The 26,644-nt window shown below is 43.3% G+C and overlaps 1 protein-coding gene across 4 annotated transcripts in view; it reads left to right on the top strand.

Moving 5' to 3' along the window:
• The window catches only part of LOC118360203 (multiple epidermal growth factor-like domains protein 6), a 105,755-nt gene that overhangs the window by 674 nt on the left and 78,437 nt on the right, over window positions 1-26,644 (top strand). For 2 of the 4 annotated variants that reach the window (XM_035739455.2, XM_035739452.2), the window contains exons 2-3: window positions 39-161; window positions 18,228-18,350. In XM_035739455.2, coding sequence (XP_035595348.1) covers window positions 39-161; window positions 18,228-18,350 — 246 coding nt within the window. Of the gene's footprint in view, window positions 1-38; window positions 162-4,182; window positions 4,579-18,227; window positions 18,351-26,644 lie in introns of those variants that run through there. The other 2 variants (XM_035739453.2, XM_052482555.1) reach the window with 2 other exon arrangements.

Here is a 26,644-nt window from a genome sequence, read left to right as displayed (position 1 = left end):
CCTACTTACAAACCCCTAAACCCCTCTTTCCCTCTCAGATATGAATGAGTGTGAGGAGACCAACGGTGGCTGTGAGACTTTGCGCTGCAACACCATTGGCAGCTTCTACTGCAAGTGTTCACTCGGCCAGGTGCACAGGGAGGACGGCAAGACCTGCCAAGGTGAGTGCTGTCACCCGGTGATGTCACCTGTCACCTCACACTGGTCCCAGAAGCATCTGTGAATACAAGCCTGCAGTATCACTTAAAGGAATAGTTCACCCAAATTGCAAAATTACATATCGATTTCCTCACCCTGTAAGCAGTTTGTAATTTTGCAATTTGGGTAATCTTTCCCTTTAAAACAGAATGGTATGGGTTCACAGAATTAACAAAGAATACTGTATAGCAGGGGTAGGCAACTAAATTCAACCGCAGGCCGATATTTGTCAGATGCGGATGATTCGGGGGCCGGAACGTAATTATAATAATATGTTCACCACTAAACCCCAAAAGAACAATTATTTTTTTACTTTGATTGCATTGATGACCATCTAGATTATGAGATGAAAGGTTCACCTCACCATAGCTTTAGCCACGTCATTAGTGCTTAGTTGTGGTGGTCTGTCTGATCTCAGCCAACCTTTTTGACGAATAGGAAGTGATTGCACCAAGCAGTGTTATTACAAGGGGATCTCTGTAATTAGTGTGTCCTTACATGGACACGGCTTCAAAGGTGCCTCTCTCTACCTGATCTTTTACTTCCTGGATGTAGACTAGAATACACTTAGTTACCTCTGTTTAAGTTGGAATCTGTTGCGTTGAAACGGCCACGTCCGTCTGTTTGTGACATTACAACAACATAGACGTTACTTCAACAAATGAACACTGTTTTCTTCCCTCGGACATCATTGCACATCATTGCTCCCGTGACAGATAGTACGTACTATGATTTGTTTTATTACGATGCTGGATGCTCATCTCCTCCTTTTCAAAAACACAACACAAATGATAACAAATGTGCCTGGGGCATCCAGTGGTGCTGTTTCACCTTTCGCGCATTTTTAGCTTTAAAGATGGGTTCCGTTGCCCTCAAGACCAGCCATGTCATTCTACCCAGCATAACATAGTCCGACCTGGGATTTGAACTTGAGATTTGAGTAGTTGAGGCCTCTGAATCCAGGCCGGTATGTCTCAAAGTTTCAGAAAGGCGATTTGATGTCAAATTATAACGTTAATGTAGTGTTAATCTGCTATACATGCACGGTTGTCTTTGTGCCCTGATTCATTGCACATACTAAAAAGGACGCAAAGTTGATGTTGTTGAATCTGTTCAGGGATACTGAGAGTTTTTGACTCAAAAACATTTCGCCAGGTAAAAAATCTATGGAGAATATCCTTTAGTCCTTTGGCGTATCTACATGGTAGTTTAGTGTCTCGCTAGCTACCTTCAAACCACACTAATTAACTCACCGACACACAGAGCCCCACAGTGAGTAGAGCTGGAGCTGAGGATCACACATGTACACTGTCTGATGCAACACATTTTGTTAGTGTCATTTTACCCTCCAAATCTTTCCTCTTCGTCTTCAGTGTCAAATCCAGAGGCACTTGACACGCTAAGAAAACAACATTCCAGAGGACATTTAATTAACGCCTTGGAGAGAGTCCTCAAGTTAGTTTGTAATTTAATCAAGTATATATTCAACCTCTCACATATCCATCGGAAATAAATTAATGACTCTTTTAATCCTTTGAATGTTCTTGACACAAAGAATTCACTGTTATTTTGACTTTTTGTCCAAAAGTGTTGGTCCCCTTGGGAGCTACTTATTCTTCGGTCATGGCAATGATAGCTATTTTCTCTATTACACTAGGAATCCCAACAGCCGCCTATTGAAATGAAAAGAAGAGGCAGATGTTTGGAAAGTCATTAAGAATGAAGAATGTCCTGTCCGGTTTACATTAAGTCTGGGCTTTTCCCGGGTTGAAAGAACTGCTATGTTTTCTTTCCTTGGCCTCATTATTCATAAGAAGCCTCCAGGAGCTGTGTCCATGCCGTGCAGGAGTGTAGGTGTGTAGATGTGTCACGTATGCACGAGCATGTTGGGAACAATCTATACTGAGCCGCAGAAATGTAGTGGTGCTACAATGATTCTGTGTGTGTTTGCGTGCATGTTTCTGTGTGTTTGCATGTCCATGTGTGTGTTTGTGCTTGGTGCTCATGTGTGTCCTATTTAAGTCCAGACCTTTTGGCCTGAGGACAGTACCTATAAAAGACAGGAACAATTCATCCCAAGAGTCTCACTGCCATGGAAAAGACAGAGGATCCCTGAGGCAAAGCCAACATAAAATGCTCTCACTTCAAAGCAGGCCTTTAGCTTAGTCAATGGAGGTGCATTCCGGAAAGTATGAACCACTGTGATGTGAACAGCCCAATCTCTTTCTAATCATGTCCGACTGGCTGCTGAACAATGTCTAAGGTGTCGCAGAGTGTCTGGTTTGTATCATGGACTTATGGCACAGGTACACGAGCCAAGTATTTTTTTGTGGTACTGTACAGTATCCATATTAGGACAGCCTCAGGAGGTGAGACATGACTGATACACCCCCACTGTGGTGAATGCTGCCTGCATGCTACATACGCAGCATCATCAACACAGCAACGTTTGAGGCTTGCGTGCCTGGGTCGTCTTTTTACACTAGTAAGGGCCGTAACTACATATGAGGATACAGAGGTTATAATGGCCTAATAAAAAAAAATATTTTGTACACAATAAAGAACATTTATTACGGGTCAACATCTAAATATTTCTTCCAGTGTTTATGAAAGCTCAGAATGCTTATATTCTTGATCTGACAGTTTTAATCGCATGTGACTCTTTGTGAATGAGTGGAATCATCAACAGTGGTTTATTCGTAATGATTTCCTCTGTCCCCCGGATTTGCCTCACAGACTTTCATTTTTAGCAGCACATTCACCACTCACCCAAACAGCAAAGTCCACCCTCTTGCAGTTCATGCCGAGGGCCTGATACGTGAAATGAACTACCCCCGAATTACCCCAGGTTGAGACTAGAGTCGCTGCAGTGTGTTCGCAAGATGCCGGACCAAAAGGCAATTTTAGAACCGTCCCACAACTCCTGCTTTGTCTACAGACATCCCCCAAACAAACAATGCAGGAGGAATGTAGGAGGAAGCATATAGGAAGATGCAGAGGAGACAGATAGAGAAGCATCCTTATTAATGCCTAGGAATACACATTTAAATGGCATGGAATTTGAAGAAAATAGATATCTATGTAAACAGATTATGATTTTATGCAATTCATCATTCCAACTGACTGAACAAAAATCGAATTGTATTGGTTGCATACACGTATTTTGCAGATGTTATTGCAGGTGTAGCGAAATGCTTGTGTTTCTAGCTCCAACAGTGCAGTAATATCTTATAATACACAACAATATACAGCCGCTGATGCTATGAACTTACAGCAGCTAATGCTGGTGTCTTTTTTGATCGTTTTTTTTCTGTTCTCCACATGACTCTTGAAAGTGTTTTAAATGTATAGAAATGCAGTAAATGAGCTTCAACTTTAAAATGGTTTTACTTCAGGCTCTGTCATTCTATAGATGAGCTCACGTATGGCTTGCTTGGCACATCACTTGACCACACTATTACCGTGCTATTTCCCTCACTCAGCTGAAGTTGGCTATTCCCTCCCTGCTCCCATCCATGCACAGCAGTAGATGATTGAATACATCAAGAACAGCCCTTGCAAATCCCACGATGCCTTTAATGTCCAACATGACATTAAGGTGTTGATTTATGTCGGGCTTATAGCAATATACTTTGGATAAAATTGATCGAGTCCATCATGTGAATAAATATTAGTTTTTAACAGTTTCATGTGTTGAATGTAGTTTAATGTGTTGAAATGCTTTTATTGTGGTGTAATTCAATATCTTGCGAACGTTCCTGTGTGGTGCAGTTGTTCGTCTTTTTCTCCCCGCTTCCGTAGAACTGTGCTTCTGTCATTGTATCTGAGGATGGAAGAAGGAGGGAGGGACATGGAGGAGGAGTGTGGACCTGCGTTCGGTGAATGGAGAGAGAGGAAGGGAGAATGAGAACGAGAGGAGGAGGAGGAGGGATGAGGGAGGGTCTCCAACTAAAAGAGAGAAACATGCAGCATGTCTGTCAAAGCTGAGAGAGAGAGAGAGTTAGAGAGAGAGAGAGGAAATGCTGCCTGAAATAACAAAGAAAATGATTTACTATACTTAAACCCAGAGAGTCAACTGGTGCGGTGATCACACCTCCTTTGGGAGACTATCGACAGCTTGGTACAAGCTCTACTATTATATCTACAAATCTTCTAACTTCCAAGCTTAGTTCTCTGTAGATACTTATCTCACACTCAGTGCTGTTAAGACCATGGCATCCCTAGGATGGGTCGTGGTGGTTCTAGTGGGCTTTTGGAGCCAGCTAAGCCCAGGTCAGGGAGCTAATAATGGGCCTGGCAGATACCGCTACCAGCGCAGGAACTGCTACACCTGCTTCTATGGATACAATGGCTACAACACGGGGCACATGAAAGGTGCAGGTGAGTGAGAAGTATGTGCTGTGTGCACAGTGCTCTACCATAGTACAGTATATCAGTCCCCGTTGTGAGCAAGATCATGTCATATCTGTCATCGTGTGTAGAGTATGACATTAGACTTTGTCACTTGAACCTCCTGGAATGCAAGGGAACCTGTCGTTTTTATTGATTATATCTAAGAGATTATAATGCTGAATCAAGACTTCTGTGTATACTGACATCTGACATGCAGACACATTATCTGTGTGTGTGTGTGTGTGTGTGTGTGTGTGTGTGTGTGTGTGTGTGTGTGTGTGTGTGTGTGTGTGTGTGTGTGTGTGTGTGTGTGTGTGTGTGTGTGTGTGTGTGTGTGTGTTTGTTTGTTTGTTACAAATACAATGCAATGCAACTTCATTGTCCCATATAGGGCTGTAAACCTACATTAATGGCTTAACCTGCATTTATTTGCATGTTTAAGATGGTAATGTGTGAGTGGAGTAATGGGACACGTATAAAGTACTTTGAAAGCAGGTAGGGATCAGGATACACTGCTGCTGCAGTTAAGGGGAATATACTGGAAGATGAGCTCTATGAGCCCTGTGTAGAAATGAAAGCGAGAGGGACAGAGAGAGAGAGAGCGAGAGAGACCATGCAAGTCTATATCGAGTTTGTCCTTCTTGATTACAGAGAGAATTACAAAATAACAAATATGTGACCAACCGGCTCGATTCGATCGTATGTAGCAAAACTTGAAATTGTGTTTTTTTTTTAACGTTGGATAAACGTAGAGACTCAGAGCTAGAAAATGGTATATCATACACTACAGTTCAGGAACAATGGGAAAATAATTCTGTTTTGAAAATTGATAAACTTTTGAGAAAATTGCCCTTGAATGTTTAAGTACACCTACTGGACAGCTCTTCTCTGTCTACACCCATTCAGCATCTTCACACCTTCTTAAGCCTTAGCCTCACCCATCTTTTTAAGCATTCACATGTGAGGCCATGTGCTAAACAGAGTGACTACAGTAGTGTACTACATAAACAAAGATTTCAAGACTAAAGGCTGGTTTATACTGTCTATTGACATGTCTGTATACAGTTGTCATAGTTACATCATGAGCATTCTATTGGCGTCCGACATCAAACTTGTTGTTGTTGTAATGAAAAAGGATAAACACAAAACGACAGGCTGCATGACATCAGCAGCCTGGTGGACCAAAATAACCTAACTGGTGTATTTTAACACCAATAAACCCATCCGTTTAACAATGAATTTAGTATTTGTCAATCTAGCAAACTAGGCAACTAAAAGCAACTTTCTAAACAATGTTTTGTACTCCCTGACAAAAGGCCATGCAGCCGAAACACTTCCAAGTTTTTCAACTTTGTTTCCATTGAACATGCAATACAAATAAATACATTTTAATTCATTATATGAAGAGTGCCCTGGTCCTCCTTTCTTTTTAATGTTTTGGTTTGTGTCTAGCTTGTTAGTTTGCTAACTAGCTAACACTAAGTTAGCTGGCTAGCCAGTTAAAATAATGACCATATCATATAGCTGACAACGTCTTAACTTTAGCTAATTTGTGTTCATTATTACAGGAAAATAAACTCAATTAAGATAATTATTTACAAGTTAATGGCGAGCTGATTACAGAAAATACTTGGTCACTGTCTCGTTGGCCTAACGTTATATCCTAATTTGACTTTGGTGCAGGTCATGTTGTTCTTCACTTCTCTGGTAAACACACACTATATCAAATAAAATATAAGTTTATTGTCAGGATACAGAAGGTGTAAATGGTACAGTAAAATGGTTACTTGCATAGTGGAGTCTTCTGTTTAGACATGTAGCTAACTAACTAGCCAGCTAAACAATGAACCATAATCTTAACTCAACTTTTCTACCCTGCTTGAATCTACAGGTAGCTAAAGCTAACCAACCAGGTTTAATGTTAGCTAGCTAGCTAACATTCGGCTATAACTAGCAATGCAAGTGGTTCTGAGATACAAATAATATTACTACACAGATGATACACATAACTTTAGCCAGTGAGCCAGCCAGCTAACGTTAGCTAGCTAGCTAACAGTATGCTTTAACTTGAAATGAAAACAACTTTCTGACAAAATTAGAAACGTATGATATGTGAAAATATAGCTAGCTAGACTCTCTTAACGGAATACATGGACGAACGCTTCTCCCTCTCTGTCACGGATGCCATGGTTGCCCTTAGTTTGAAGATGTAATCCAGAGACAGGAGTTTTTTACAACAGCCTTCTGTGTGTTCTCTTTTCAACTCCCTCCACATATTTGCAATCAAATGCCTGAATTTTCTCCATCTCCTTAGCTATCATACTCTGCTTCTACTGGGCATTCCACAGATTTCAAAACTCGGTCCTCCAGAAAGTGGAGAGCATTAGCAACACTTTTGCAGTTCTTCATGATGTCGTTAAAAAAGGCTGCTTTAGAAAGAATTACCAACATATACTGAGCAGCTCATGTTATAGACAGAAGCGTGCTACATAGCACACCAATTCAAACTCATCTCTCGGCATGTCCAGCCCATCCCCATCCATTCTCAGCCAATCATGGCTAGCGCGAAGGTTCCTGTCTTTTTCTGCTAAACCATCTCGGCTCGTAATTTAACAATTTTATTCGGATTTACAGATGGCATACAAGTTTGTTATTACGGCACATTGAAGTTCATATGTTCCAGAAGGCATTTCTACCAAATAACGCATTTTGATTTTAAAAAAAATAGTTAATTCAAATACCTCTCCTGTGAAGTAGTGACGCTCGACATATGCCTAGTTTCCTGAAATGAGTCACATATAATTCCATTTACTGACCCCTGAAGCCTCCACTCTTCAACTCAATATTTTATAACAATCAAACAAGGAAGTGAATTGTTGGAGTGAAATTCCCTTACTTTCAGTCCCATAATAAATGTTAACTAGAATCACGAAATATTGACGTATTGAATATAATTATGAATATTGCATTTAGAATTATGGAGTATGATTGATGGAATCATGTTTTGAGTTTTCTATTATGTTATCATGGGTATTTGAAAGCAGTATGGAGCCTCACCTGGGCACACCCCTTTTTCCCTTGTTCCCCTTCCCTATACCTATTTAGTGGTATGGTACTTTGGCCCCAGTTATGGAGGGGTGCCATACAGTTTTTGACTACTACTACTACATGTTTAAATCCGATCGCCTATGCTTTGATCGTGGATCGACTATAGCCTATGAAATTACCGTTGTTTGGAAAAGTGAAACCTTTTGTTTGGAGAATCATTTTTTGTTTTTTATACAATCAAGGCTTGAGACTCTGCTTTGGAAGCGGGTCTGACTGTGGCATCACATACCTGTAGCCTCAAGGCAAGTTTTGAATTGGATTACATATTGCCTTCATAACAATGTTTTACAGCTGTCAAAGCTTCATCCTCCTAAATTGGAAAAATCAACATGATGATGGCATGGCCGTCATGGAAAAAAGGAAAGGAAAAACCATGTCCTTGAATGTTTTAAGCATCTACGTATATGGTGTGTTTTTGCTACGGCCACACTCAGAACACCGAGGAAATCGTATGACTTACATGAAAAAAAGCAAATTCTCCGACACGAAATCCCTAGATGGTGTAACCCGCGTCAGCATCAGGGGAGGGTGATACGAGAGTGTGAGCTGTATGTTTTAGATTAGAGATTATAAACTACCTGGCATAGTCAATCTGCAGATGCAGCAGTTTCTCTGTTGTTTCTTTGACTGGATGAATTCCTGGGATCCTCCTGATTTATGACAGTTGGACTTTGTTGATTTTTTTTTTAATGCGTCTTATCATTGTCCAGTAAGAGTATGGCAAGCACAGGAAGATCCTGGCATCAGATCACACATGCCGATGCATGGACACAGGCAAGAACACACGCACCCACATTTATGTGCAAACGTACACACACACACACACACAAACACATGCACACACGCACACATACATTCACACACACATATGCCAATATTACTTCCCAAAACCAAGGTTCTGCTGCACTCCGTACGCCTAATCTTTAAACACTGAGTGATTGAACCACAGAAGACCACAATCTTGTCACCACCAAGATACATACTCTATCATCTCAGCCAAGTGTGTTCATGGTTCCAGTTTCAATCATGTTGATGCTGGCTGGAAGTGTGAGAGCGACCCTTAAGGCAGCTGTTTAGGACATTACAATTGTGTTTTGTTGTGCTAGTCTGTGTGAATTTCATGGCTATTAATGAGAGTTCAATGAGAAGTGGAATGACTGTGAGGTCAGGGAGAGAAGTTGGTCAGAGCAACAGGGGCCAGAGGCTGATTTCCTTGACGGATTGCTCTCTCGCTGCAGTTGTTCTTTCTGAATTCAATAAAAAAAAGGCTTTTATTGGCATGGGAAACACATGTTTACATTGCCAAAGCAAGTGAAATAAAGAAATGAACAGTAAACATTACACTCGTGAATGTTTCAGAGGAATAGAGACATTTTAAATGTTATATTATGGCTATGTACAGTGCTGTAACAATGTGCAAATAGTTGAAGAACAAAAGGGAAAATAAATAAACAGATAAATGTGGGTTGTGTATACAATGGTGCTTCATTGATTGCCCTTTTCTTGTGGCAACAAGTCACAAATCTTGATGCTGATGGCGCAGTGTGGTATTTCACCTAATAGATATGGGAGTTGATCAAAATGAGATTTTTATTCTTTATGGGTCTGTGTAATCTGAGGGAAATATGTGTCTCCAGTATGGTCATACATTTGGCAGGAGGTTAGGAAATGCAGCTCTGATGTTGGGCGATTAGGCCTGGCTCGCAGTCGGCGTTCCAATTCATCCCAAAGGTGTTCGATGGGGTTGAGGTCAGGGCTCTGTGCATGCCAGTCAAGTTCTTTTACACCGATCTTGACAAATCATTTCAGTATGGACCTCACTTTATGCACGGGGGCATTGTCATGCGGAAACAGGGAAGGGCCTTCCCCAAACTGTTGCCACAAAGTTGGAAGCATAGAAACATCTAGAAATCATTGTATGCTGTATCGTTAAGATTTCCCTTCACTGGAACTAAGGGGTCTAGACCGAAGCATGAAAAATAACCCCAGACCATTATTTCTCCTCCATCAAAAAGTACAGTTGACACGATGCATTCGGGCAGGTAGCGTCCTCCTGGCATCCGTCAAACCCAGATTTGTCCGTTGGACTTCGAGATAGTGAAATGTGATTCATCACTCCAGAGAACGCGTTTCCACTCCTCCAGAGTCCAATGGCGGCGAGCTTTACACTTCAGTCAATGCGTGGCATTGCGCATGGTGATCTTAGGCTTGTCTGCTGCTGCTCGGCAATGGAAACCCGTTTCATGAAGCTCCCGACGAACAGGTCTTGTGCTGACATTGCTTCCAGAGGCAGTTTGGAACTCGGTAGTGAGTGTTGCAACCGGCCTACGTGCTTCAGCACTCGGTGGTCCAGTTCTGTGAGCTTGTGTGGACTGCCACTTCGTGGTTGAGCCGTTGTTGCTCCTTGACATTTCCACTTCACAATAACAACACTTACAGCTAACTGAAGCAGCTCTAGCAGGGCAAAAATTTGACAAACTGACTTGTTGGAAAGGCGGTGCCACGTTGAAAGTCACTGAGCTCTTCAGTACGGCCATTCTACTGCTAATGTTTGTCTATAGAGATTGCATGGCTGTGTGCTCGATTTTACACATCTGACAGCAATGGGGGTGGCTGAAATATCCAAATCCATTCATTTGAAGGGTGTCCACATACTGTTTTGTGTATTTTCCCTTTTCATCTGTGCTATGACTAAAGCACTGGGTTTTTTCATGATGTGAATTGAAAACACTCCTTGCCTAAGGTGGATCAAACCCTTTCAAACTACCACAAACCCATTCTGAATCTGATATCAAAAGAGCCAGAGACAACTTACATGGGCAACATACTCTGTGGTTTAGTGAACTATTATATCAGGGCAGAGCGTTATGCAAAGAATAGTTACAATGTCTTTAAACATAAATTCCTCTAAATCAAATCAAATCAAATGTATTTATATAGCCCTTCGTACATCAGCTGATATCTCAAAGTGCTGTACAGAAACCCAGCCTAAAACCCCAAACAGCAAGCAGAATTGGTAGGTTTTTTACTTTTAAGACAGTGACATGTGCGCCACCAACGATAGTGATTAATCACCTGTAGTGGAAACACAATTATATTACTGGAACATTACTGGACTAACATTTTTACATTTACATTTTTAGACATTTAGCAGGTCTTATCCAGAGCGACATACAGTAGTGAGCACATATATTTTCATGCTATCTTCATACTCGTCCCCCATGTTGACTGACTAACCTCTTCAGGAACTTCAGTCTCCCTTGACCTTGAGTAGCAGCAGGAGATCATTTCATCTTCTTTATCCTGTGCCAAACACATTTATTCAAGGAGTCTAAATTGTGAACGTTAGCGGCTGGCTGCATGATCGCATCAACCTAGTTAGCTAATGTTAGCTCGCTCGCTAGCTATTTAGCTCGGCTACACTAAAGCTAATGTTAGTCGTTTTCTTAGATAGCTATAGATTAGAACATTCTAGCTAGTTTTAGAGGATGAATGCTTTTATTAACTGCTTTTATTAACACACCTTGTTTTCCATGAACATGTGTGTTTACTCTCTCATGAGGCAGGCAAACAAGCAGACAGGAGAGGAGTGTTTCCACTGAATCACAGCCACAAAGTCAGATTCTACAGACGGGAGAGGAGTATGAGCGAAGAAAGAAATCGAGTTAAACAACAAGGTGTTTGTGCAGCTAAACTAGTTGTTAACAGGTGTGGTTGATGAGGCTCTGTAGGCTGTAGCTAGGAGACCACTGTGACTGACAGGTGAATTCACCTGTCGCAGTGAGCGTTACCGCGTGAAATGACAGGGACAGGGTTGCATCCACTAGGCCAAACTGAGGCGAACAAGCTAAAATTGGGAGAGACACTGTATGTAACTTTTCCAGTAAGAAAAACCTGCTTTCTTTTCCATTGCAAAATGTTTTTCAATGTTTCTCTATGACGTGAAATAATGAATATGTCTGGTAAACGTGTTCAGTGTTTTGAAAGTAGTGTGACAGCGCCACACCAGATGAAAAAGTATTGGGGCAAATGCTGTCTCACCACATGTTTTCCGGCTGCTCTTGGTGTCAAGTAATTGTCTTTTTGTTTTTTCATGATTTGGTTAGGTCTAATTGTGTTGCTGTCCTGGGACTCTGTAGGATCTGTTTGGGGACTCTTCTCTTCGTTAATCTCTCTGTAGGTGAGGGCTTTGTTATGGAAGGTTTGGGAATCGCTTCCTTTTAGGTGGTTGTAGAACTCACTGGCTCTTTTCGCACACGCACCCTCATACACATACAGTGTGTCAATTGAGCCTCTTGTCAAGATTCTTTGCAGATCTGTCAGGGGGGTCCTCATCAGCCTGTAGTGCCTGAATGTGTCACGGTCTGACCATAGTTGTTTTTTGTTTTCTTTGTTTTAGTGCTGGTCAGGATGTGAGCTCAGTGGCCATTCTATGTTGTGTGTCTAGTTTTCCCGTTTCTATGTTTGGCCTGATATGGTTCTCAATCAGAGGCAGGTGTTAGTCATTGTCTCTGATTAGGTAGCCTGTTTTGTGTTGGGTTTTGTGGGTGGTTGTCTTCTGTCTTCGTGTGTCTGCACCAGACAGAACTATTTCTAACTGTTTTTTCCACATTTGTTGTTTTGTATTTTGTAGTGTTCACGTTTATCTTCTTTATTAAACATGATGAACACTAACGACGCTGCGCTTTGGTCCTCTCCTTCATCCACAGAAGAAAGCCGTTACAGCATGTGTTTGATTAGTACGCTGTTTGGGAGGCTCACTTTGTATACACTGTATATGTAAATGTGTCGACTATGTACTGTATACAGTGTAATATAATGTTCTTTCATGTACTGAAACTGGAGGCTATTCTGCACAGACACATAAGCAAATACACAGTATGTTACTGTAGCGCCCAGAGAGAACAGATTCTGATGGAAATGGGCTGTTTTCTGTTCCTTATTCTCCTGCTTTATTAACAATTCTGAGGTTGGATTGTGTGTGTGTGGGCGCGCACGCACCTGAGTGTGCGTGCTTGTGAGAGCTTGCCAGTGTGTGAAGTCTGCGTGGCATGTTTCATGAATCCCTGCTTTCCATCAGTGTTGATGTGGCTTTGGATTTTATCACCTTGTTGGCAGTGTCCTATGAAAACATGCCACGTCTTCCATACACGAACAGCCTTAATAAAATGCCTCAAAGCAGCATGATTGATGAAACAATGGTTATTTTTCAAATTGAAATGCATACTCCCCACTTTGTTGTGGAGTCGACGTTCACGACCCGTGAACGGCCATTTTGTCTGCCCTCGTTTCATATGAGCGTAATCTTCACCTTCATGCTTCACCCTTGTAATTATCAAGAGGATACAAGGTTGTGGAGCTGATGCTTAGACCAGATTCTGTTCAGTAGTAATGTGAGGAAAAACGTTAACGCTGTTAACCTCCCTCTTAAAAAAATGACTGATGCCTTTGCCCGTTGGGGTAAGAAACATATCTTGTGTCAAAGTGCCTACCCCCCTTAAGACAATGATTTGCAACCCAGATATCTTGCCAACAGAATGTTAATATGGTTGCCAGCGCAGTGAGAAATACATTAGTAGCGCCTATCGTACAGTATATCATCACAGAGAGGCTGCTGGCCATTTAAGTTTGGTGGCCCCCAGGGGTCAGACATAATTATTTATCTCATGGAGGAGAATAGGCAGGCCTTTAATCATCTCACAGGAGTACTGAGTGCAATCAGGCCCTTTTATCATGGGCAGCCTCAGAGAGTGTGCCAAACTGTCTGATGAGCTGTCTGGACAAGTCTGCCTTCCTTCTTCAGAGAGAGACTGACCTCTAATCAATGCTGCAGTCAAGTGCACTTGACTGTGCTCTTACACCCTACCTTACCCTCTACCTTACAGCACCCCATGGGGTGGTATGGCACTTCTTTGTGTTTATCAAGAAAGGCCACCCATTCCATCACTGTTAAAGGGCAATAATTTCAGCACTTTTCAACCTCATAGTTACTATCTCCAGCGCCATAGCATTGTCTACATAAGTGAAAACAGCCATTTGGGAAGAACCATGATGTTAAGATGAGCTCTTTTCAGTTGGTTATTTTTCTTCTTAACCATAATTGGTTTCTGTATACATGTACAGTTGGTAATGTGTCATTCACTTGACATATGAGTGTTTCACTTTGAGTAATGCTGCTTTTTACGAGGTACGAGGTAGACGGCAGACCAGATGTCATTGTTTTCAATGAGAGAACGATTGTAAATGCCATTGAGGTTGGGTGAATGCCGTCAGCCGCCACGGTAGATGGGACTTGCCGCCAGACTTAAAATATTTCAACTTTTGCCCTCTGCAATAGTGTTGTTCTCTACCGGATGTCTGTTTACTGAAATCACCATAGCAACGCATACTGTAGTGCTGGCTTGCTTTTGCCATCATTTTCTTTCTTGCTTTCTTGTCCTGATATCCCGACTGGTAGGACGTTTTTTGCATCCCTCATCTAAACGTAACATGACTCTTTGTTTGGCTCCTGACTGTTAAAGCAATGAAACTAAGACCCCTGCACCCTTAATCTCTTAGCTTCATCGTGGCGTCCTTCTGCTTACATCTCTTGTCGTTCCACTAATTTCTGTGTATAAATCCTTACAGCATTTACATGCCGTGTCTGGGAACAGCTGCGTCTGGGAACAGCTGCGTCTGGGAACAGCTGCGTCTGGGAACATGGAATGTGTCTGGGAACAGTTGTGTCTGGGAACAGCTGCGTCTGGGACCATGGAACGCGTCTGGGAACAGCTGCGTCTGGGAACAGCTGCGTCTGGGACCATGGAACGCGTCTGGGAACAGCTGCGTCTGGGAACAGCTGCGTCTGGGAACAGCTGCGTCTGGGAACAGCTGCGTCTGGGAACATGGAATGTGTCTGGGAACAGCTGCGTCTGGGAACAGCTGCGTCTGGGAACATGGAATGTGTCTGGGAACATGGAATGTGTCTGGGAACAGCTGCGTCTGGGAACAGCTGCGTCTGGGAACAGGGAACAGCTGCGTCTGGGAACAGCTGCGTCTGGGAACAGCTGCGTCTGGGAACAGCTGCGTCTGGGAACATGGAATGTGTCTGGGAACAGCTGCGTCTGGGAACAGCTGCGTTTGGGAACAGCTTCGTCTGGGAACAGCTACGTTTGGGAACAGCTGCGTCTGAGAACATGGAATATGTCTGGGAACAGATGCATCTGGGAACAGCTGCGTCTGGGAACAGCTGCGTCTGGGAACAGCTGCGTCTGGGAACAGCTGCGTCAGGGAACATGGAATGTGTCTGGGGTTCATACAATTTGAGGATGAAAATACAATTTGAGTATGAAAGGGACAGCTTCGTAAATAAAGACATTTGATTTACAAACGGTTTGTTTTGTCTGTTAATGGACTTTCAGATCATTTGAACTGACAACCTTGACCTCACCCAGACACAACACTTGATTAGGCTATTTGGCCCAGTGCCTCATGAAGTGCAGTTATTCCCGCGTATGTACATTATATAAATACCGCTGGACAACACTCTGCTCTGACACACAAACAAAATGTTCAAATGTCTCCCTCCTCTCGATAAATAGATTGAGCGTTGCTGTAACACTCCAAACCCCTCATGCTACCGAGATAAATCCACTGGTACGATCAACAATGCCTGACACACTAAATCCCCGGCTGATTACCAGGCATTTACTGCTTATCACACTGCCCAGTTTTAATGGCCACTGGGCCACTCTCCACTCCTGGGCCAAAGTCAAATCCTTCCTTTTGACTTTTATAAATTCCTCTGGTGACTCATTCAGGCCCCCACGTGGACCCTAATATAGCACCAGATGCAAAAACAACAGAGGACATCTGAGTTTAACAACGTTTGTGTCAAAAGCCAAATACCTTCTATTTCTTGTTCTGGCTTTCATGGTTTTGTTTTGGTGCTCTCTGGTCATGTTGACGTTGGAAGTTTAGTGGATGTCTGCATGTCAGATGGTTTTTCATAGGCTTGAAAGGCAAGCCTCGTGACCACAGTGTCTTGAAATGATAACAGTAATGCGTGTCAGTGTCGTTATGGAATGCTGCATGACATTGTGGAACAATGTCTGTTTATCAAAGAAACTGAGGAAAACATGTTTGTTCTTCAGAAACCCCAAATGGAGAATAAGCTTTCGTCGTTCTTCGAAAAAATGTAACTTGATGGCTTTGATAAAGTCAACAATAGAGACATACTGTACTTGCCGTGACTGCTGTTTGATTGTATTGATGTGGCTCCTTAAAGGTTAGCTTATAGAGCAATATCCACTGGGAAGAAACTGTTATGTTGTTGATAGGCACAGGTTTGTGCTGAGCATGTCTTGTCCCCTGGTAGTGCTCTTTGAAGAAGTATTATCCAGAAGAGAGGACCTTCAAACGGGTCCCTGACGGACACCTAATGTCATAGAGGCCCCTGGATAGGGTTTTAATAGAGGCATAGAGAATCATTGACCTTTAACCTGTTAAGGGTAGATAAAACGTATGGAGAGGAACTGGATGACATGTTTACAGCCTTTGAGGAGGCTTGGATGGGCCCTTGGTTCCTTTTCCATTGCCATTCCTGATCCAGGGAGTAACGCTAACTTTTGTTGAAATAAATGGGATATATATACTCCATCGTAGTGGTTGGTTGTCAAGATGCCATTGGCTTTCTAACTTTTGATGGAATTTTCGCAGGGCGTCTGTCGTTAGACTGGCTGGTTTTGTGTGAATGTGTGTGCGTGTGTGTGTGTGTGTGTGTGTGTGTGTGTGTGTGTGTTTACTGGCCCTCCAGTGCTTGCTTTGCTAATTGTTCTGGCCTTTGTCCATCTGTCTCCTGTTACCACCTGGCCCCGATGAGATTGGCATGCGACTGTATTTCTTGCTGATTCCTCTGTGTGTCTAAGGCTTCTCTATAATAAGCTTGTAGAGCTTCTGGGGCTTAGGCAGAGCTTTTCCACTGCAACACACTGTATAGCGAGAGCAGGGCTTCTGGGTTACACTGTACAGCGAGAACTCTTCCAATATAATACATTGTACAGCGAGATCTCTTCCACTACAATACACTGTACAGCAGAGCTCTTCCACTACAATACACTGTACAGTGAGAACTCTTCCAATATAATACATTGTACAGCGAGAGCTTTTCCACGACAATACACTGTACAGCGAGAGCTCTTCCACTACAATACACTGTACAGCGAGAGCTCTTCCACTACAATACACTGTACAGAGAGAGAGCTCTTCCACTACAATACACTGTGCAGCAGAGCTCTTCCACTACAATACACTGTACAGCAGAGCTCTTCCACTACAATACACTGTACAGCAGAGCTCTTCCACTACAATACACTATACAGCAGAGCTCTTCCACTACAATACACTGTATAGCAGAGCTCTTCCACTACAGTACACTGTACAGCGAGATCTCTTCCACTACAATACACTGTACAGCGAGAGCTCTTCCACTACAATACACTGTACAGCAGAGCTCTTCCACTACAATACACTGTACAGAGCTCTTCCACTACAATACACTGTACAGCGAGATCTCTTCCACTACAATACACTGTACAGCGAGAGCTCTTCCACTACAATACACTGTACAGCGAGATCTCTTCCACTACAATACACTGTACTGCAGAGCTCTTCCACTACAATACACTGTACAGCAGAGCTCTTCCACTACAATACACTCTAGAGAGCTTTTCCACTACAATACACTGTACAGCGAGATCTCTTCCACTACAATACACTGTACAGCGAGATCTCTTCCACTACAATACACTGTACAGCGAGATCTCTTCCACTACAATACACTGTACAGCGAGATCTCTTCCACTACAATACACTGTACAGCAGAGCTCTTCCACTACAATACACTGTAGAGAGAGCTTTTCCACTACAATACACTGTACAGCGAGAGCTCTTACAATACAATACACTGTACAGCGAGAGCTCTTCCACTACAATACACTGTACAGCGAGATCTCTTCCACTACAATACACTGTACAGCGAGATCTCTTCCACTACAATACACTGTACAGCAGAGCTCTTCCACTACAATACACTGTACAGAGAGAGCTTTTCCATTACAATGCACTGTACAGCAGAGCTCTTCCACTACAGTACACTGTATAGCGAGAGCAGGGCTTCTGTGATACACTGTATAGCGAGAGCTCTTCCACTACAATACACTGTACAGCAGAGCTCTTCAACTGCAAGACACTGTACAGAGAGAGCTTTTCCATTACAATGCACTGTACAGCAGAGCTCTTCCACTACAATACACTGTGCAGCAGAGCTTTTCCACTACAGTACACTGTATAGCGAGAGCAGGGCTTCTGTGGTAGACTGTATAGCAAGAGCTCTTCCACAACAATACACTGTACAGCAGAGCTCTTCCACAACAATACACTGTATAGCGAGAGCTCTTCCACTACAGTACACTGTACAGCGATCACACTGATTTGTATATTACTTGCAGTATGTTTTTCACCCTCTGGTTTTTGTCATTTCTTGGCCACAGATGTTGACGAATGTCAGGTCCACAACGGAGGCTGCCACCACCGATGTGTCAACACCAGAAGCTCGTTCTACTGCGAATGCAACCCAGGCACCCGCCTGCACACAGATGGCCGGACATGCATTGGTAAGGAGTAGTGTGAAATGGCCTTTAGACCAGTGGTTCCAAAACTATTTTTATCGTTGTATCTTAAAATCATTGTAATGTGGTTACCCTTAAAAATCTAAATGATGATTGTTGAAATCTAAACGATAAAATTCAATCAGAGTGCCCTTAGATCATGGGAAATTCAAGTGCAACAGTCACGTGTAGCCTTTCGTGCTGTCATGTGACTGAATGCTGCAGTCTAAGCATTCACGGGTCATTACGGAGGAGTTTTGGTTACTGACTTGTTGTCTCCTTCAGAGCATTAAAACTCTATTTATTTATTTAACTAGGCAAGTCAGCTAAGATCAAATTCTTATTTACAATGACGGCCTACCCCGGCCAAACCCGGACGACACTGGGCCAATTGTGCGCCGCCCTTTGGGACTCCCAATCACGGCCGGATGTGATACGGTCTGGATTCAAACCAGGGACTGTAGTGACACCTCTTGCACTGAGATGCAGTGCCTTAGACCGCTGCGCCACTTGAGAGCCCATTGTGCCATTCGTCAGCTCATATCTGTGTGAAGCTGGATTCAGCAGTGGTCTCGTCTGCATTAAAACCAAATATTGATCCAGGTTGGATGTGACAGCAGTGATGAGGAGCGCACTGTTGACCACACCCCCTGACTTTGAGAAGCTCCGATGCGACATGCACCAAGCACACCCATCTCATCAGCGGTGGTGAGATAAGAGATAATGTCAGACTCATTTGCAATTGCCTGCCATAGCCCCAAATAAAAAAAGTTAACTTTGGCTTTTAATTACAATTTATTTTGTGGTTGGGGTCATGAGAACTTTCAGATATCAAAACTGGATCGTGGACAAAAAAAGTTGGGGAACACCTATCCTAGACACTGACCTTGGGTCAGTTTTGCATTTCCCCACTAATGGTTAAGGTTAGGCTTGGAGGAGGGGAAGCTGATTCTAGGTCTCTACTGTACCTTGGGGAACTTCACCCTGGAGCCATCAGTGAGACCTAAAGGGAGGGTGGAGCTGTGGAGGGGCACCTAAGGTAAACCAAGGTCAGGGGGAGGGGTTTGGGATGAAAGAGGTGGATCTGGTCCAACGTGCTGGCTGTATCCCATTGTTGCCCTCGCCATCTGGAAACTACGCTATGGTAGAGGCTGGGACTCACATCAAAGCAGGGAAAGGGGTCTTCACCTATTGCTTGTGTCAAAAGGGGGAATCAAAGAGTCTTTTGTGCTGGCAAAAGAGGTGCTTTCCTGCTGTTCTCCAGCAGCCCTTACAGAGCAGGTTCGTGTCTGGGCGTATATACTGTAGTAGCGCAGTTTCTGCCTCTGGCACACAACAACAGCATGTCAGGTTAACTCAAATCAAATCAAATTGTATTTGTCATATCCGTCAGTTTAAGGTAGAAATATATTAGTTTGCTTTGGATGCATCTCAATCCACTGCATCTGCCAATGTTGCACTTCCGCATCTGCAGTCAAAAGTGACATCCTGAAAATCTGTCTTCTCACTAAAACATCTGTAGAGTCCAAACAGTTTGACATACAAACTATTATGGAACGGGGAGACTCTCAGGTATATGAAGGTGTTCTCCGTTTTGCTCTAAGATCACCACAAGTGGCAAGAGACTCGTCTGAAGTCGGTACCATTGATGTGCTAACTTCTGTTTGTAGCTTCCGAACCGTTTGGGCTACAAACTAATGTGACCTCACTGTGGAAAAGGGAGATTCTCACGAATACGATGATCATCTACGTTTTACTCTATGACCCGCACAAGTGTCACAGGACTCGTATGGAGGTAACTAGGACCCTTGAAAACAATTTGAAGTGTGAAGGTAGTTTTGTGCCTACCCAAATTACGAGTAAAAATAAATATATACACTACCATTCAAAAGTTTGGGGCAATTACAAATTTCCTTGTTTTTGATAGAAAATTTAAAAAATTGTACATTAAAATAACATCAAATTGATCAGAAATACAGTGTAGATATTAATAATAATAATAATAATGTTGTAAATGACTATTGTAGCTGGAAACGGCAGATTTTTTAATGGAATATCTACATAGGCTAACAGAGGCCCATTATCAGCAACCACCACTCCTGTGTTCCAATGGCACGTTGTGTTAGCTAATCCAAGTTTATAATTTTAAAAGGATAATTGAACATTAGAAAAACATTTTTCAATTATATAAGCACAGCTGAAAACTGTTGTCCTGATAAATAAAACGGGCCTTCTTTAGACTAGTTGAGTATCTGGAGCATCAGCATTTGTGGGTTCGATTTGTGGAGGGGTTGAAAAACTAGGACATTTCTAAGTGACCCCAAACTTTTGAACGGTAGTGTATATACACTGCTCAAAAAAATAAAGGGAACACTTAAACAACACAATGTAACTCCAAGTCAATCACACTTCTGTGAAATCAAACTGTCCACTTAGGAAGCAACACTGATTGACAATAAATTTCACATGCTGTTGTGCAAATGGAATAGACAACAGGTGGAAATTATAGGCAATTAGCAAGACACCCCCAATAAAGGAGTGGTTCTGCAGGTGGTGACCACACACCACTTCTCAGTTGCTATGCTTCCTGGCTGATGTTTTGGTCACTTTTGAATGCTGGCGGTGCTTTCAGTCTAGTGATAGCATGAGACGGAGTCTACAACTCACACAAGTGGCTCAGGTAGTGCAGCTCATCCAGGATGGCACATCAATGCGAGCTGTGGCAAGAAGGTTTGCTGTGTCTGTCAGCGTAGTGTCCAGAGCATGGAGGCGCTACCAGGAGACAGGCCAGTACATCAGGAGACGTGGAGGAGGCTGTAGGAGGGCAACAACCCAGCAGCAGGACAGCTACCTCCACCTTTGTGCAAGGAGGAGCAGGAGGAGCACTGCCAGAGCCCTGCAAAATGACCTCCAGCAGGCCAAAAATGTGCATGTGTCTGCTCAATCGGTCAGAAACAGACTCCATGAGGGTGGTATGAGGACCCGACGTCCACAGGTGGGGGTTGTGCTTACAGCCCAACACCGTGCAGGACGTTTGGCATTTGCCAGAGAACACCAAGATTGGCAAATTCGCCACTGGCGCCCTGTGCTCTTCACAGGTGAAAGCAGGTTCACACTGAGCACATGTGACAGACGTGACAGAGTCTGGAAACGCCGTGGAGAACGTTCTGCTGCCTGCAACATCCTCCAGCATGACCGGTTTGGCGGTGGGTCAGTCATGGTGTGGGGTGGCATTTCTTTGGGGGGCTGCACAGCCCTCCATGTGCTCGCCAGAGGTAGCCTGACTGCCATTAGGTACCGAGATGAGATCCTCAGACCCCTTGTGAGACCATATGCTGGTGCGGTTGGCCCTGGGTTCCTCCTCATGCAAGACAATACTAGACCTCATGTGGCTGGAGTGTGTCAGCAGTTCCTGCAATAGGAAGGCATTGATGCTATGGACTGGCCCGCCCGTTCCCCAGACCTGAATCCAACTGAGCACATATGGGACATCATGTCTCGCTCCATCCACCAAGTCTTTTGCACCACAGACTGTCCAGGAGTTGGCGGGAGTTGGCGGATGCTTTAGTTCAGGTCTGGGAGGATATCCGGGGAGGCAGGGTAGACTAGTGGTTAGAGCGTTGGACTAGTAGCTGGAAGGTTGCAAGTTCAAACCCCCGAGCTGACAAGGTACAAATCTGTCGTTCTGCCCCTGAACAGGCAGTTAACCCACTGTTCCTAGGCCGTCATTGAAAATAAGAATTTGTTCTTAACTGACTTGCCTAGTAAAATAAAATAAATAAAAAATCCCTCAGGAGACCATCCGCCACCTTATCAGGTGCATGCCCAGGCATGGTAGGGAGGTCATACAGGCACATGCAGGCCACACACACTACTGAGCCTCATTTTGACTTGTTTTAAGGACATTACATTAAAGTTGGATCAGCCTTCACTTTAATTTTGAGTGTGACTCCAAATCCAGACCTCCATGGGTTGATAAATTAGATTTTCATTGATCATTTTTGTGTGATTTTGTCAGCACATTCAACTATGTTAAGAAAAAAGTATTAATAAGAATATTTCATTCATTCAGATCTAGGATGTGTTATTTTAGTGTTATTTTAGTGTTCTTTTAGTGTTCCCTTCCCTTTAGTGTTCCCTTTTTTGAGCAGTGTATATACAGTTGAAGTCGGAAGTTTACATACACTTAGGTTGGTGTCATTAAAACGTGTTTTTCAACCACACATTTCTTGGTAACCAACTTCATACTTTGTTGCAAAAAGTGCAAATCAATCCCAGAACAACAGCAAAGGACCTTGTGGAGATGCTGGAGGAAACAGGTGCAAAGTTATCTATATCCACAGTAAAACAAGTCCAATATTGACATAACCTGAAAGGCATCTCAGCAAGGAAGAAGCCCCTGCTCCAAATCCACCATTAAAAAAAGCCAGACTATCGTTTGCAACTGCACATGGGGACAAAGATCGTACTTTATGAAGAAATGTCCTCTGGTCTAATGACCATCGTTATGTTTTGAGAAAAAGGGGGAGGCTTGCAAGCCGAAGAACACCATCCCAACAACGAAGCACGGGGTGGCAGCATCATGTTGTGGTGGTGCTTTGCTGCAGAGGTCCTACAACTCAAAATCAATTAGCTAAATGATCCGTAGTATGACCATAGTAAAACAATTCCAGTCCGCTTATAATTAAGAATTAAAAATAAATGGTAACAAGTGTAATAAAATACACAAGAATGGAGCTACAGTATGACCACACCCCCTGACACCCCCTGGGAATACGAGGGCCCATGCCAAATCTTTTCACCCTTCTGCGGGGGAAGAAGCGCTGCCGTGCCCCCTATACGACTGTGTGGGTGTATGTGGGCCAGATTAGGTCCTTAGTGATGTGAATGCAAAGGAACTTGACGCTCTCAACCCACTCCAAAACAGCCCCTCCCCCCCCCCGCTCCACAACAGCCCCTCTTTCTCCTATAGTCCACAATAAGCTCCTTGGTCTTACTGACATTGAGGGAGAGGTTGTTGTCCTGGCACCACACTGCTAAGTTTCTGACCTCCTCCCTGTAGGTGGACTCATCGCTGTTGGTGATCAGGTCTACCACCGTCGTGTTATCGGCAAACTTGATGATGATGTTGGACTTGTGCTTGGCCATGCAGTCGTGGGTGAACAGGGAGTACAGGAGAGGACTAAGCACACACACCTGAGAGGCCCCTGTGCTGATGGCCAGCGTGGCGGAGGTGTTGTTGCCTACCCTCACGACTTGGTGCCGGCCCGTTAGGAAATCCAGGATCCAGTTGCAGGGGAAGGGATTCAGTCCCAGGGTCCCTAGCTTGGTGATGAGCTTGGAGGGCACTATGGTGTTGAACGCTGAGCTGTAGTCTATGAACAGCATTCTCACATAGTTATTTCCCCTCTTGTCCAGGTGGGAGAGGGCAGTGTGAAGTGATTGTGTCATCTGTGGGTCTGTTGGGCCGGTATGTGAATTGGAGTGGGTCTAGGGTGTCTGGGATGAGGGTGTTGATGTGTGCCATGACCAGCCTTCCAAAGGAGTTCATAATTACAGATGTGAGTGCTGCAGAATGACAGTTGTTTAGGCAGGTTAACTTGGAGCTCTTGGGAACAGGGACAAGGGTGGTCAGCTTGAAACATGTTGGGATTACAGACTGAGACTAGGAGAGATTGAAAATGTCTGCGAAGACACTTGCCAGCTGGTCTGCGCATGCTTTGAGACCACCCCCTGGTATTCCGCCTTGTGGTTGTTAACCCGTTTAAATGTTTTGCTCATGTGGGCCACGAAGAGCAAGATCACATACAGTAGTCATCCAAAAAAACAGGTGATTTCATGCAAGGCACAGTGTTATATTCCTCGAAGCGAGCATAAAATACAGTTAGCTAATTTGGGGGTTCTGCGATATCGCATGGCTGGGTTTCCTATTATAATCCGTTATCGTCTGCAAGCCCTGCCACATAGCACCCCTAGTGGCGCAGGAGACATGTTGCCAGAAGTGAGGTGGAACGGTTCTAAGTCTACCCGTGCTATAGTCTCCACACACCAGAAACGCTGCCTCTGGGTGAGCCTTTTCTTGTTTGTTTATAGGCCCATACAGTTCGTTGAGTACCAGAGTGTTTGTTGTTGGCTTGGGGTGGGATAAACTTTGATTTGATTTGATGTAGACCGCTGTGATAATTACGGATGAGAAATCTCTTGGCAGTTAAAAGGGTCTGCAGCTTACCATGAGGTATTCTTTATCAGGTGAGAAAGAGCTAGAGATTTCCTTCACACTTGAAGTAGCACACCAGTTGTTTTTTTATTTTTAAAAACACTACACCTCCTTGCGACTCTGTACGATCCTGCCTCTGCATGGAGAATCCACCGAGTACTACTTGCATTGCATCATCATCCAGCCACGTTTCAGTAAGACATACATATAACATCCAGCTTTCCAAGTCTCTCTGATAGGAGATGTTACGTTCTCACAAGACAAACTCAATATATCGCACAAGGAAAGGGGACTAACAACGAAAATGACTTTGATAACCAAAACAAAACAGAAAGGGGAAACCCATGTGGGTTCCCACTGAAAGTTGGCAAAGCCGCTAGTAAGAAACCCACTATGGATTCCCACTATGTTTGCCTCCAAAAAGACAAACTACAAGAAAAACTCACAACAACTTCGGATAGGGTGTAAAAAGAAAAAGAGTCTTCTTTCAAACTTAAGAGGTTGAGCTCAAAATCGCACCTCAGCTGACATGAAATGTAGCTCTCCCAACATCTCTCAAGCTCAACTGGAGCACTGAGCCAGCCACTCTTAATTATCACCTGGTCTAGCACAGGTGAAACACCTACCGACTAACGAAATGGACAAGCCAGCACAGGTGTAACACATACTTACTAACAAGGTGACACCAATTGGTGTGCCCTACGTGCTAACGTGATACCTCAAAATAAAAGAAATCTGTAACAGAGAGACTCGAACGAAGATCATCCATCTTATTCTCGAGTGACTGGAAATTTTCCAATAGAATGGAGGAGATCACCGTTTGGTTTTGTCTTTGCCACAATTTCACCAGGAATCCACCTTGTCTCCTGTGTCTACACCTGTAGCGTTTTTGTAGCCCATGGAACAAAGAAATAGGATTGGGTATGAACAGTCGAATAGCTCAGTCGGACTGGAAGTCATATTTTAAGTCCAAATTTTAGGTGAGTAACTGTCGATCTGATGCCCAGAAGTGGCTGGAGGTCATATGTGATAATAGAATGATCTTTCTGTATCAAAAAAGTAAAGATAAACATGATAAGAGTCACTATATAGCAAAGTTGTTACCCTTCTCTTGTCTGTGTGATTGATTTAGGACTGTTGCCTCGCAGCAGGCCATGGGAAGCCCCCGAGGCCTGTCGAAACATTGTTGGCTTTGACCAGGGCCCGTTTGAAGGAAATGTTACAGCTTGCCTACAAATAGCCTGATTTGTGTATTTCTATGAGTAATTACCACAGAGATGCGAACCCATTCATATTATTAACGTTTTCATGGAAATGGGCACCAAATTACACTACCTCAGTTTGTGATTGTAATTATTAATGAATTGATTCATCCTTTTCCCGGAGAGCTACGAGTGTGCAAGGTTTTGTTACAGCCCTGCACTAAAACAACTGATTCAGCTAACCAAGGTCCTGGCAAACAATGAATGAATAAAATCAGGTGTGTTAGAGCTGGGCTGGAGCATAAATGTGCACCCCCTGTAGCTCTCGAGTGTTGGCCACCCCCAAAGCCGTCATTTCAGTTCAACTACAAATACTTTTATCCCCATTGCTGTTCCTATTCACCACTGAGAGGTAGAAGATGTGCTCCGACACATGCGCTAATCTTAGATTCCCTCTTGGTGTCTGCACAGCAACTGCGTGCAGTCCAGAAGCGCATATTAAATGTAGTTATTTATTTAGATTTTAATCAGGCTACTTTGATGTCATGGAACCCTCTAATGGCATGATGTGTCATACAAACCATCTCATTCCTCTCATGCTGTTGTTTTATTGCCAGGCCTTGTTTTCCTCCTTTAAATTAAAAGCAGTTTACAAACTCAAGGCTGTTCCAAACAGTAGAGCAAAATGAGACACCATACAAAAACTCTGTGACATATGCTTTAATGAGAAACATATGACTGACTGACCACACCCTTAGAGTGTTCCTACGTCACAAAAGTTTTTTTATTTATCAAAGACTCTCGATTTATTTAAAATGAATTTCTCTATTTCCCTGTGCTGTACATTTTTTATGTTTGTGATTTTATAATAACACATTTCT

Source organism: Oncorhynchus keta, chromosome 27 (assembly GCF_023373465.1).
Source record: "Oncorhynchus keta strain PuntledgeMale-10-30-2019 chromosome 27, Oket_V2, whole genome shotgun sequence".
In the NCBI taxonomy this organism is placed as follows: domain Eukaryota; kingdom Metazoa; phylum Chordata; class Actinopteri; order Salmoniformes; family Salmonidae; genus Oncorhynchus; species Oncorhynchus keta.
Note: the sequence above shows the minus strand (reverse complement) of the source record. Positions and strands in the feature narration are given on the sequence as shown.